This window comes from Histoplasma capsulatum, genomic scaffold (assembly GCF_000149585.1).
Source record: "Histoplasma capsulatum NAm1 scaffold_3 genomic scaffold, whole genome shotgun sequence".
Lineage (NCBI taxonomy): Eukaryota > Fungi > Ascomycota > Eurotiomycetes > Onygenales > Ajellomycetaceae > Histoplasma > Histoplasma mississippiense.
This window is the reverse complement of record NW_001813980.1, coordinates 1857474-1869490: the sequence shown is the minus strand read 5'-3', so window position 1 is coordinate 1869490 and position 12017 is coordinate 1857474. Positions and strand designations below refer to the sequence as shown.

Sequence of the window (12017 nt, the reverse complement as noted above, 5' to 3'; positions counted from 1 at the left end):
CCGCAGGGCGGAGGCAGGAAACTCGGACATCGCATCACACTGTCACATCGCCCCTTTCTCTCCTGGTCGATTTGAGGCCCTCAGAAGGCTGAGGCTGAAGCCTCTTTTTCAGTGAACATTCCATCTTTGTTGACTTGATACCTTGCTGCTGATCAAGCAGAAACATAGCATGACTGAGAATTCATCTGCACTGAAGCAGTTTGAATCATGTTCACATCATGCATCAGCCACACTGCAAGACTTGAATCATTGAGGAGAACTTTTTCTTTATCTGAATATGTCATCCTTGCAATCAATCAGATCTTCCAGGTCTTGTGCTCTAATCAGAGCCTGATGTGTAATGGTTCTGTGGTGCAGCAAGGCAGATACTGTTTCTGCCATGCAGAGGCTTTTTTTGTTCATTGATGTACCATCTCAATAAGTGGAGGCCGCCCATCACCGGCGTGCACCACAGGTGAGAAACATCGGCTTGGCCTACTGATTGCGAAAGGGAGAGATTAAGGACAGCAAGCACCAAGGCACAGACAGAATGGATGGGATTGGCAGCGTTGATAGAATAAATGTGCAGAGCCTCAAAACATCAAATATAGAATGTAGAGCAATAGCTAGTCATGTATGTGACAAAAAATGAGATCAACAAAGTGAACAGGAAACCTCATCCAGCCACTGTTCTGGGTAGACTAGATATCTCAGTAGCAGATCTCAGTCTGTGCATGATTTTAGGGTAACTTGACAGTAGAGTGAGGTGAAATTGTATTGGGGAAGAAGGGAAAGTGGACATGGTCATCATATCAAGAACAGTTTCAGCTGCAGCACAGCCGGACCAGGTGACACTAGCAGTGGGGCCCAAGAGGGAAGAGGGAATGAGCACAGCACACACAAGGAAAGAGAATTATGAAGAAAGAAAGAGAAAATAGAGATGATGGAGAGAGGATGTTCAAGCAGTGGGGGAGGAGATTTATATAGTCCAGAAAGCAGCGATGTTGCGCTAAACTCAATCAGAATTGTACTAAACCACGGAAGGCAATTCCCCATGATACAGTATTTACCTAGATACTACGAGTTGACAAGGAAAACAGAGAAAAATCCAGGGGACCTTCAAAAATCACTAGTCTCCCCCTAAACTTCCTAAAGCTTCGCCGACCCAATCTAGTTGCACAGCACTTACCCCCCTTGCATAGCTTCGGTTGGTAAATACGTACTCGTTATACATGATTGCCTCGACTTTGCGGCCGTATAAGATGCTAGATGGATGGATGGCAACTGTCTGATTTCCCACGATGGTTTTATAGCTCCCATCAGGGGAGAGACGGGCAGTGTTGGAAGCGAACCCTGTGAGGAAAGATTTTAGGATCGAGATAGGGTTTTCTTCCGAGGATATCGTATGATTGATCTTAGTGCTGGTGGTGTCGTTATCATCTGGAAGGAGTTTAGCTTGTCGACATCGCGTTATTAATTGTTTTCGGACATCCTGTATGCATGCAAGATTAGGCTGCTAATCCCTGTACCTCCGTTATATGCAGGCAAAAATGATAGAATTTGGCAAAGAGATTCTTTACATACCATGACTGCCTGCATTGCGCGATGTGAAACAAGATGTCTACCTGCCCATGCCTTCCGATCCGACTTTTCACCCGCATACGCCCTGACTGTAGCAAGCATGGTCAGATGATCCCCTTCTCTCCGATACAGATCCCGCCTCGCTTTTTCTGCTTCATTTTTCTTCTCCTCAGACGTTGTGCTAAGGAAAATGTTCTCAACACTAAGGCATGAAATGATATCGATGACATTGCGCAAACAGTCTGGTCCGTATTTCGCACTAGCTAGAAGCACACGACCTAACTGCACAGTGAGAGGAAGTTTGGCGATTCTCACACCAATCTCGCTGATTTTGCCCGTTTCATCAAGTGCCTGGATACTGAATAGTTGCAGGAGCGCTTTCTCAAGAGCCTCTCTAGAGGGCCGGGTTAAGAAAGGGAAACACATAATGTCATCAACGCCCCTCGCTTTCATGTTTAAAATCGCCTGGCTCAAGTCGCAGCGCAAAATCTCAGGTGTGTTCGTCTCTTGTAAAGCCAAGTAATCCTTTTCTGTATAAAGCCTGTAGCATTGACCAGGCGCTTCTCTCCCTGCACGACCTTTCCGCTGAATTGCTGCAGACTTGGATATCGGTTTAACAAGCAGCGAATCCAAACCAAGACGCGCGCGGAATTGTTTCATCTTGGCTTTTCCGCAGTCCACAACGTAGCGAACACCGGTAACGGTGACGGATGTTTCTGCGATATTGGTAGATATGATTACTTTGCGCGTTCTGTGTGCTGGAATAAAGACTCGTTGCTGTGCTGCTTGAGGGAGAGCGGCAAATAAGGGAAGTACTTGTACTTTGGGCAAAGCAGGGTCCATAGTGAGCGCGTATTCGTTAACAAGCGCCTCGAGAGATTCCACTGTTTCTTGACCTGTTAGGAATACCAGGACATCTCCCGGCAGAGGTTCTTTCATATGGATCTGGAAAATGGTCTGGAGTGCTGCGTCCACGAAATCGTGAACTGGCTCAGGAGAATAAATAACTTTGACAGGGTATTGACGGCCCTTTATATGGCAAACAGATATGTCTTTTGATGGCGATGGCGTAACCCCGTCGGAAGGTTTATAATTATTGTGCTTCACCTTATCCATTTCGCAATTGGTATCTTCGTCCGATTTTCCATTCCATTCCGATCCCGAATCCGCTCCTCGATCCTCTCGCTGTTTTAGTCCCTCCCCAAAGAACGAAAGTAAACTTTCCATGTCAGCCGTCGCACTCATAACGACCACTTTCAACGGAAGCCCACCTCTCCCCTCGTTCTTCCCCGAAACAATAAGTCTCAAAAACCCCAAAATAAGATCAACATTAACGCCACGTTCATGTACTTCATCAACAACAACAGCGCTGTACTTGGTCAACCAAGGATCCGTCAACATCTCCTGGAGTAACATCCCCTCCGTCAAGAACTTGATCTTGGTATTAGGTGACGTCGAAGAATTAAACCGTACGGAATATCCCACTTTACTTGCAGGTGAGGAATTTCCCAATGGTGTCCCCATTTCGTCTGCCACGCGCCTCGCCAGGGACACGGCTGCGACACGTCGAGGTTGCGTGATGGCGATGCATCCACCAACCGTAATGTCCTTCACATCAGACTCCTTGTGAGGTGGATCGTGGTCTCCATTTGCTGACTTGGTCTGAGATTTTGATTTCTCGTTCATTGTCGTTGGAGCAACCTTTACAGTCCTTGCCTGCGCCCATTCTTCATCTACCAAAAACTGTGGTACCTGCGTACTCTTACCACTACCTGTCTCGCCAACGAGCAACAATACATCATTGCGCTGGAGGTTTCTTCTAATTTCATCTCCATAGGAAAATATTGGTAGCTGCTTGCGAACGTGGTATAGCGCTTTGGCTCGGTCTTTTAAAGGCGTATGCACTGCGCCAGTGGTAAGGCCATTTCGTTTTTTGTCTTGGGTATTTCGATTGATATTTGGTCTATCATTCGTTGCAGCAGTAAACTTGTTCTTAATTTTACTTATAGCGCTATCCCTCGTTATCTCGTCCCTCAGGTTAGTGGTGCATGTTGTACTCGCTGAATCCTTCTCATGTTGGATTACCGTTTTGGGGGCAGTGTGTTGCTGGCCCGCATCGGTAGTGGTGTCTTCATTTCGTTTCCGCTTCTTGCTCATTTTCTTATATGCAAATGGCAGTGTGCTTGCCGTACCACACTTGATCGAGTCGGGAAAAGTGGTTGGCGACGAGAGTCCTGTTGCAATATTTTTATTTGAGAATCTTTGGCAAGGAGAGGGCTAACAGCATAGAACAAGGGTATAAAATGAAACAAACAATTAACAAAATATTAACTTAGAAACATAAGAATGGAGTAATACACCATATCACCAGGATCGGTATCTTTGTTTTTCCGACCATTGATGAGAGTATGAAGATTTTCCTCACAATAAAAATTAGGTGTAACAAAAAGGTAAAAAATCATGATGATCTGTATCATGAATACGGTATTATTACCACCACGCCATCTTTTTGTGACAGCGGTTTACATCGTATACGGAACGTTCTGACATGCCATCTCTGCTACATATGCAAAAGCGACGATTTCACAACCGGCATAGTTTTATCAATCTCGAGCCCTTGACCGGTTTCTTTGGCTGGGTTGGCGCTTCCTCTCCAGAACACCGTCTCCAACTTGAGAAATTAGGCATGACGATCCCAGTGAAGATGAAAGCAAAAAAGGATGCAAACTTATGAGAAGAGTCGCTTTCACAATATCAAACTTGGCGGAGTTTTTGATGCTAGGTACCAAAAACTGGGGGAAGTTAGGATTCGGCGTGAATTCTACAGTCCAAGGGACCGGCCAACGGCCTTACAAGGCTTTTAAAATCCTCATCCAACAACTCTTCAACCAAAGAGAAATAAATCCTGGATCGTCTCTCCACCTTTAAGTCCTTTCAGCCTGGGGAAAGCAAGTTCTGAACAATGCTTGACGTGTTTGAAATTAATGGGCATTAATAATAATGCTTCATCCATTGGCCGCTAATAATTTATCATTTTCATTTTCAGTCACATTGTTGACCACTGGATTTCAGAATGTGCTCTCATACCATTCATTACTACTGGAGCTGTTAACCGCCCTTAATATCTTCTAAGGCTCATATTATTCACACTGGTTAGCATACTCATGCGTACCAACAAGATACCGGCGTGGCTGACTGCTGTAATTCCTAGATATATAAAGAAAGCTATCATGAATGCCACAACAGACCCAGAACTCAGAGATCTTATACCTTTGGAAAGCTGTTGACAATTATACACTTTAGAGATGACAACTTTTCAAACCAAAGCTATACTAGAAAGTTGAGGGTATACTAATTCTAGCAACCTTCGGATAGCTCACATTGACAATGAAGGGCAGAGAGCCCTCATTTTGCCAATTTTATACCATGCACCTGGGTCCGATTTGAAACACAAAGTGAACAGGAAGGATAGAGATTCCAAATCTTGGGGCTCTAGTAGGTTTCTTGAAATTGTAATGGCTTCTAGGCACGGACAGGCCCTTAACCACTCGACCAAAAAGGTCATACACAATAACAGCCGCCGCTGTTATTGGAACCCGTACCCTGTTTCTAGTTAACCCCCCTGGGGGATGCCTCAGTCCTCAACCTAGGCATTACGGAAATACTTGGATAAGTCAGATACACACTGACTGTGATATTTATAGTATGTGTTGAATAAATTCAATGTGAAAAGAGGTGTGGAGAATCTGCAGCTGAGCCGCAGAAACCTTTGAGGGAAGATATATAGAGTGGTATTGTGACACTCCCGTCCCACGGATAGGATGGAGAAATGGCCGAAATTTAAGAAAAATGGGGTCGTTCAGCAAAACTACTGCACCTTGATTCAAGTAAGCAAATGTAACATGATGAGTTAATCAGCCATTGGCAGGTAGTTATTGAACCAACAAATCTGTGCACCCCCTGGAGCGGGTCGGATTCAGATATAGTTCACCATGCGGTCGTGCAGGGTTTCGGCTCCCCTCAGCTCTTGGAATTTGGAGGTCGGGAATTTCCGTTCAAAACTGGTGTGGGGGTTGGGCTCGTGTCTGTACAGAGTATTCTTCGGAGAATACATTAAAGTTAAAAGGGACCAAAACGACCCTGGATGGCGCGATTTGAAACGTCAGGGTTCCTCGTGGAATAAAATCACAATGGAGGAATTCGCCAAGGGGTTGCCAGGCTGCTTGCAAGGATATTCGCATGTCGCCCCAAAAACCGGCCCATTCGGTATTCGGTGAGGTCCCATGAATTTAACGCTTCCCCGACACAAACGCCCACTGGTCACACCGAATACAGGACTGATGGCAGAAGATTGTGTGCCCTTCCTTGCGCTGACGTTCATCAGGACTATATTATAGCCCAAGGACCCTGTGGAAAGGGGAATCCCCACGAAAAATGTGATTTTACCACACGGCACCCTCAAGTCATTTGACAGCGCCAATATCGTTTTTATTGGCCGTGCTGGCAGTTGGAAGTTTGTTTCTTTACCGTGGTTAGTGGGGCACAAGCGTGGATGTGTTTGGGTTGCGGTCACCCGTCTGGGCTTCCGCCGCCTTCTCAACCTTCCAAACTGGCCTAATTGAGGGCTCGCCTGCTACGTAATTTGCTCATATAGTTAACTAACTACATAATTCGGAAGATTTCACTACGCCAGGACACAGCCTCCCCTCACCTCCATTTTGCGCTGGGTACCCCATCCTCTTGCACCATGGCTTTCCGTCTACCTACACATCTTCCGCAAAGGCAGCAGGCCTACACTGCTGCCCCTCAACCTTCCAGCTTGGAGATCAGATCTGCAGTTGCGAACCCTCAAAATCCCTGTCAACAGCATCACCACCACCAACAACAGCAGCAGGAACAGCAACAACAGGAACAGGAACAACAACAGCATCAAGTTGAAGAGTCGACAGAATGGGTCCTCTTTTCTCCATCTCAAGCCGGCTCCACTACGGCCCGCACCCATACCACCTCCACTGAAAAGACCCCCCGCACAGCTGGCCTGTCGCAAGTCAGCGATTTTGGGTCACTGGACTCTCCACAATCCCAATCCGAAGATGATGAACTTGATGATGACCAGTTGGAAGATGATACCGCAGAGCTTGACAGCCTGGATGATGGTCTACATGCCTTTCGTGAGCCTTCTGGATACAGGATGATATCTACTGAAGCAGCCCCTCATGATTCCGCCATTCTCCCAACACATGATGGCCTGGGTATGTTTGCCCCTTCGAGTCAAGATGTACAGGATCAGCTCTGGCAACATGAACAACACAATCCGCGACGAAGAAGAGAGGGAAAACATATAAGGCGGTCTAATGAACAGAAACAACTGGAGACTATGGAAGAAATCCAGGCTCGTGAGATTGAGTATGACAGATGGCGGCGGATTGAGCAGTGGAGGACGGAACAGAGTCGAGCGTTGTTGCAGGAGTTTGAGAAAGAGACAAGGTGGAGAAGAAATAGCCGGGCTGGTCACGCTGGTGAAAGGTTAGTGGCTCGACAGGCTTTTGGAAGCGGTACCTGGGAAATCGATCTGGAAACGAACGCCCGCGAACTTGGTGCTCAAGAAGCCCGATCGAGCCAGGCTGGAGAGTTGCAGGACGATGATGGTGGTGCAGGTGCTGTTTCTGCTGACGATGAGTCGTTCTGGAGGAGGATCACACGGAAAGTAATTCAGGACTTAATCGGCATCGACCACTCTTTGCTTTCGGTCATCTTAGGGGAATCACTTGTGCCGGAGCAAAGAGAGCAAGATGGAAGGTCTACGCTAAACGATTTCAGCGACACCACATCAAATCGCTTGCACGAGCCTTTGAATATGGGCGGGGTCATGAACGCCGTGGATGATGTCCCACGAACTGGCGATTATTGGCATGAAAGACTCCTGGAGCGTATTGCTCGCGAGTTGGGCATTTTGGTCCATCAGTTATGCGAACATCCGGGTGCTTTCAGCACTTATGTTCATTCTTCTGCATCTATTTCAAAACAGTATGCTGGCATACCCATTATTTCCCCACCTCCTTCGACTACCATATCATCTATCCCCCCTCAAAGCTCGTCAAATAACACAACATCCAATCCTGCGTCGACATATTCTCCCCATTACGAATTCGGCCCCACCCTCCATGACGCAGTTACCTCTGCATTTGAAATTGGAGAAGAAGCACCCCTCTCTCCTTACAACCTCAATACCCAGCCCGTGCCATCAGCAGCCGCAGGCCAACTCCCCTCAAGCTGCGAAGCCATCTCAGAAACCTCTCGCCTGGAGCGCGAGCGCGAGTACTGGGAACGCGAACTAGATGTCAAAATGGTCTTCCACTTTCTCCGCAACCGCTTCATCAGAAATATTCCCTTCACAAGCGATAACGAGAAAAACACATCCTCACTCCGTCGCAGCTCTGCCACCGCTCTCTCAACTTTTCCGATTGATGAGCAGGACCCATCACACCGCGCTGCCATAATTCGGCAACATCATCCCCTCGTCGCGCGCGCCCATGCCCGTTCCCAATCTCAAAGTCAACGGAGCAGAGCCCGGCAGCAAGCGCAATGGTCCTCAACATCTGTCTCTGGCTCTTCCGTGGCAGGACCCATCAGTCCCCTCCTGCGCCATCGCATCCGCCACCCCAGCTCCAGTTGCACAAGCCAAAACGCTAGGATGCCTGTGGTCTCGGGGAAGCGGACGATGGCAGGTGGTAGCGGGTCGAGTCGACATTACTGGGATATCGGGGGCAGTGTGGGAAGCGGAAGTGTGGTTGTTTCCGCGGTTGGGGGCACGGGGACTTGGGTGGATGTTTAAGAACGGTGTTTGATTTTATATTATGATGGTGTTCCGAGATGGAGTTTTAGTTTTTTGGGTCCTCCCTCTTCCCTCGTGCCTCCCTCAGTCCGAAGCTCTCCCTGATTTCGGTCCGAATTCACTGCGAGTCGAGTCATTATAGCAACAACAGCTCATCTGGCTGTATCACGCTGTTTACGCTGTTGGAGGATGCTGGGGCATGCATGGTAGATGCAGGCGTTTACAAGGGGAGAGTTGTGAGATAGGTGGACGAGTTTATTCGAAGCCTTTTAAATAAAAGGAAAATATGAAAGAGGGGAAAGGGTGAAAAAGCCTAACTGTCATCCCGCTTTAACCTCCCTTTCCGCCCTCTCCCAGCCCGATTCATTCCCATATAGTATATAAATATATTCTTACTACCTGCGAACGACGTCGTTTCCTCCTTGTGATTCATATATATTATAAGTCGGCATGGAAGGCGCGTAGGATTGCGATTGAGCGAGGGAACGAGAATTATATGCAGCTGGTCTTATACATTTTGTCATTATACATTATTCCCTAAGCATGCATGCAGAATCAAACTAACTGCACATCTGTCTAGATAGGCGGGCTAATCAGTGATAGAGAGATAAATCATTGATACTACCATGCTGCCACTTCAATTAATTGATATTCGTCTGAGAACAGCCTTGAACCTAAACTAGTGCTCACTGCCTACCCTACCTACCTACCAACATTGAGATATGAAAAAGCAAGAGGATGGAAATGAAGTGAAGATTTGCTTTGGATTTGGTCTAATCCCAGGTTTCTCTCTGAGTGATTGTGTATGCAGGTTGCAACATATCAGGTAAAACAAATCAGATTCCTCACAGATTGACTGAGGAGCTAGGAATTTTATTTTATTTTATTTTATTTTTATTTTTTTTTATTTTTATTTTTTTTTTTTCAATATATAAATTCATAGGCTAGCAGTAGGATGGCTAGCGAATATATTGGACTTTTCAGTGTAAATCTCTAACATCGTACATATCTATGAAAGAATAATCTTCGCTGGTCAGGATCATGCCTAAGTCATTCGACTGTATGTGAGATGCGTTCATTGCAGAGGGTTGGTTATATGGGCTGACAGATTTGCTTATTGCTGCTTCTTGTTGTTTTCGCCCATGTTGCTAAAGAGGGAGGAAGAAAGGTAGATATGTTTCTACAATGTTATTTCTGGAACAATTAAAACTTAAGGTATCTGCGGGAATACAGTGGTATCCGTGGTCATTGAATACTCATGAAAGCGCCGTGGATTCGTGGATGGACTACTACTTTCTGATACGGATATCCGGTGCGAAATTATGCCAGGAGATCCACTCATTATGGATGTGCAGAAGCCATGCTTCCGTGAGCAAACAATCAAATTCCAATTCCATCGTACATAGCACAATGAAGGACGGAGTCCCCAGGGATATATCATCTATTTTGTTGGATTTTCTTTTTCTTTTCTTTTTTTTTTTTTTTTTCAATCGCTTAGATTCATGTCATAAAACAAGGAACTAATAATCAGGAGGAAAAAAAACAAAAATGCACCATTTCTTCCCATTTATTAAAAGATCTATGCTTGCGACAGATTCTCATAGGCCTCTGGGAATCGCTTCATGTTCTCCTCAATGTTGCCCTTATTTCTCAAGAACTGCACGTAGGCACCATCAATCTTAACACGCCCCTCTTGTCTGAGACGGATGTACTCCTCCCTTCTGAGTGGGGTGAAGCCCCAGTTCTTGCTGACGATGATCTTCTGGCGACCGGGGAATTTGTACATGGAGCGGCGGAGAGCCTCGACCGCGGTGGCACGGTGGGTATCACGGGTGCGAACACTAAGGAGGATCTGGCCAATATTGACACGAGCGACAATGCCGTTAGGCTTACCGAAAGCGCCACGCATACCGGTTTGGAGTCTATCGGCTCCAGCACACGACAACATCTTGTTGATACGGACGACGTGATACGGGTGGGCGCGGACGCGGAGGTGGAAACCTTCTTTACCGGCAACCTTGACGAGGTATCTGGATTGGTGATATGGCATCAGTAAAAAATATCATTATACGTGGGGGGTCGGTTGGTGGTGGTAGTAGAGCGCTTACTTGTTGGCGCAAATACGGGCAGCTTCAAGAGCTTCAGAGCTCAGCTGTTCGTACTCGTTGGACACCATGTGTACGCATAGAGGGAACTCATCGACATTGGCCTTCTTGCGGCCAAGATCGAAGATACGGATCTTAGGATCGGGTACACCGCGGTTGAAGCGGGATTTGGGATATGGCTAAAACAGAGTATTAGCATTTCATATTTAACTTCCGGTCCCATATAATTTTTCAGAAAAGTCCGTCAATAATTCCCCCGTCACATCACAGGCTCAAATATCCCACACGGGTAATCGAAGCAGCAGTAATTTATGGTTTCTTTTCTTGCTGGCGGGCGTGCGAAGTTTCGCCTTTTCTTCCCCACAACGATATTCATGTCGAAAATCAAAAACTAGGAGAGAGAAAAGTAGCGCCGTACCTTGTTCTTGCAGTAGCGGTAACATCTGGCTGGACGACGTGCCATTTTATCGGATGGTCAAGGGGAATGACTGCACTTCCTGCGAACTCGATGGTACGTGAGAGGCAGCCAGGTCGATAGTCGTCGTCGTGGAAGAAGTTCCGGCTAAGTATTACGAGTTTTGATTTCCAAGCATTGGGGCTAGTGATATCACATGACGAAGCCCTAAGCCCTAATGTCCCTAAATAAGACCCCTTGGTGGCGAATTAGTTTGAAGAGTCACTTCTGGTCTAGTATCAAGAGACTGAAAGCTTGGTGCAACGATATAAATGAATACGGATAAGCCATCTGTGCTGCTGAAGACTCGGGAACGAAACTCCAGTTTGGGTGCTTGGCCAACTCCCATCGAGTCATTCCGTAGTAAGCACCAAATATGCCCCTTGGACTCTGGCTCCTTATGGTCATGCATCACCAAGTGTCAGATTGATTGATTCAAAAAACGCAGGGACGAATGTTGTTTGCCACTCTAGGGTGGGAGCAACAACCACCCTTTGTGATATCAGTTTTCAGCCCCAGAATGCCTTTGAAAAAATTGAGCCTTCGGTCCAGCGTTCCCTCAAGTTGCGTCCAAGGACCGAAAACGAGCAGGCGTAGAAGAATTTGACGTTCCGTGCCTTAATCCAGAAAAACAGTGTACCACTGATCCGAACCTACGGAGCATAACATGGCTGTGTCCCAACATCCCGTGGCGATTCAATAGTGTAATTATTATCCAACGTATCTTTTGCTTGGGATTGTACGCTCAGGTGATAATTAAATAGTAGAAGAATCAGGAACATACAGCGAGTCTTTCGTCCAAGTAGTACAAGTCGTCCAAGTGGTCGGATTTTGGCTTCACAGTATTTGTTTTTTCTGGAGTTGCATTTGTTGGCATTATATCTATTTGGATGCATTTTCATTTCCTCATTTTCAGTTTTTCTCTACCCAGGCTAGTAGCTCAGGTACGGTACAGTACATACACAGGCTCAAACAGGAATATAACAAAAGCTGAAGTCACCGTTCATCCCCTACGATTGTCTAACCACACAGCAGCATCTGACGAGACGCTCGCTACGCTTCA

At 46.5% G+C, this 12017-nt stretch overlaps 3 protein-coding genes across 3 annotated transcripts; 1 reads left to right on the top strand and 2 right to left on the bottom strand.

Moving 5' to 3' along the window:
• Nucleotides 1-1108: 1108 nt before the first annotated feature.
• Nucleotides 1109-3717, bottom strand: HCAG_03697 (conserved hypothetical protein; the record flags this gene model as incomplete). The annotated part of the gene is made up of 2 exons (XM_001541549.1): nt 1109-1471; nt 1564-3717. The coding sequence occupies 2 exons, from the start codon at nt 3715-3717 to the stop codon at nt 1109-1111; spliced, it is 2517 nt and encodes an 838-aa protein (XP_001541599.1).
• A 2590-nt stretch (nt 3718-6307) lies between these two features.
• HCAG_03696 (predicted protein) lies at nt 6308-8395 on the top strand (the record flags this gene model as incomplete). The annotated part of the gene is made up of 1 exon (XM_001541548.1): nt 6308-8395. The coding sequence occupies one exon, from the start codon at nt 6308-6310 to the stop codon at nt 8393-8395; it is 2088 nt and encodes a 695-aa protein (XP_001541598.1).
• A 1579-nt stretch (nt 8396-9974) lies between these two features.
• HCAG_03695 (60S ribosomal protein L10) lies at nt 9975-10963 on the bottom strand (the record flags this gene model as incomplete). The annotated part of the gene is made up of 3 exons (XM_001541547.1): nt 9975-10425; nt 10504-10679; nt 10919-10963. 3 exons carry the CDS (start codon nt 10961-10963, stop codon nt 9975-9977), a joined length of 672 nt encoding a protein of 223 aa, XP_001541597.1.
• Between the last annotated feature and the right edge of the window lie 1054 nt (nt 10964-12017).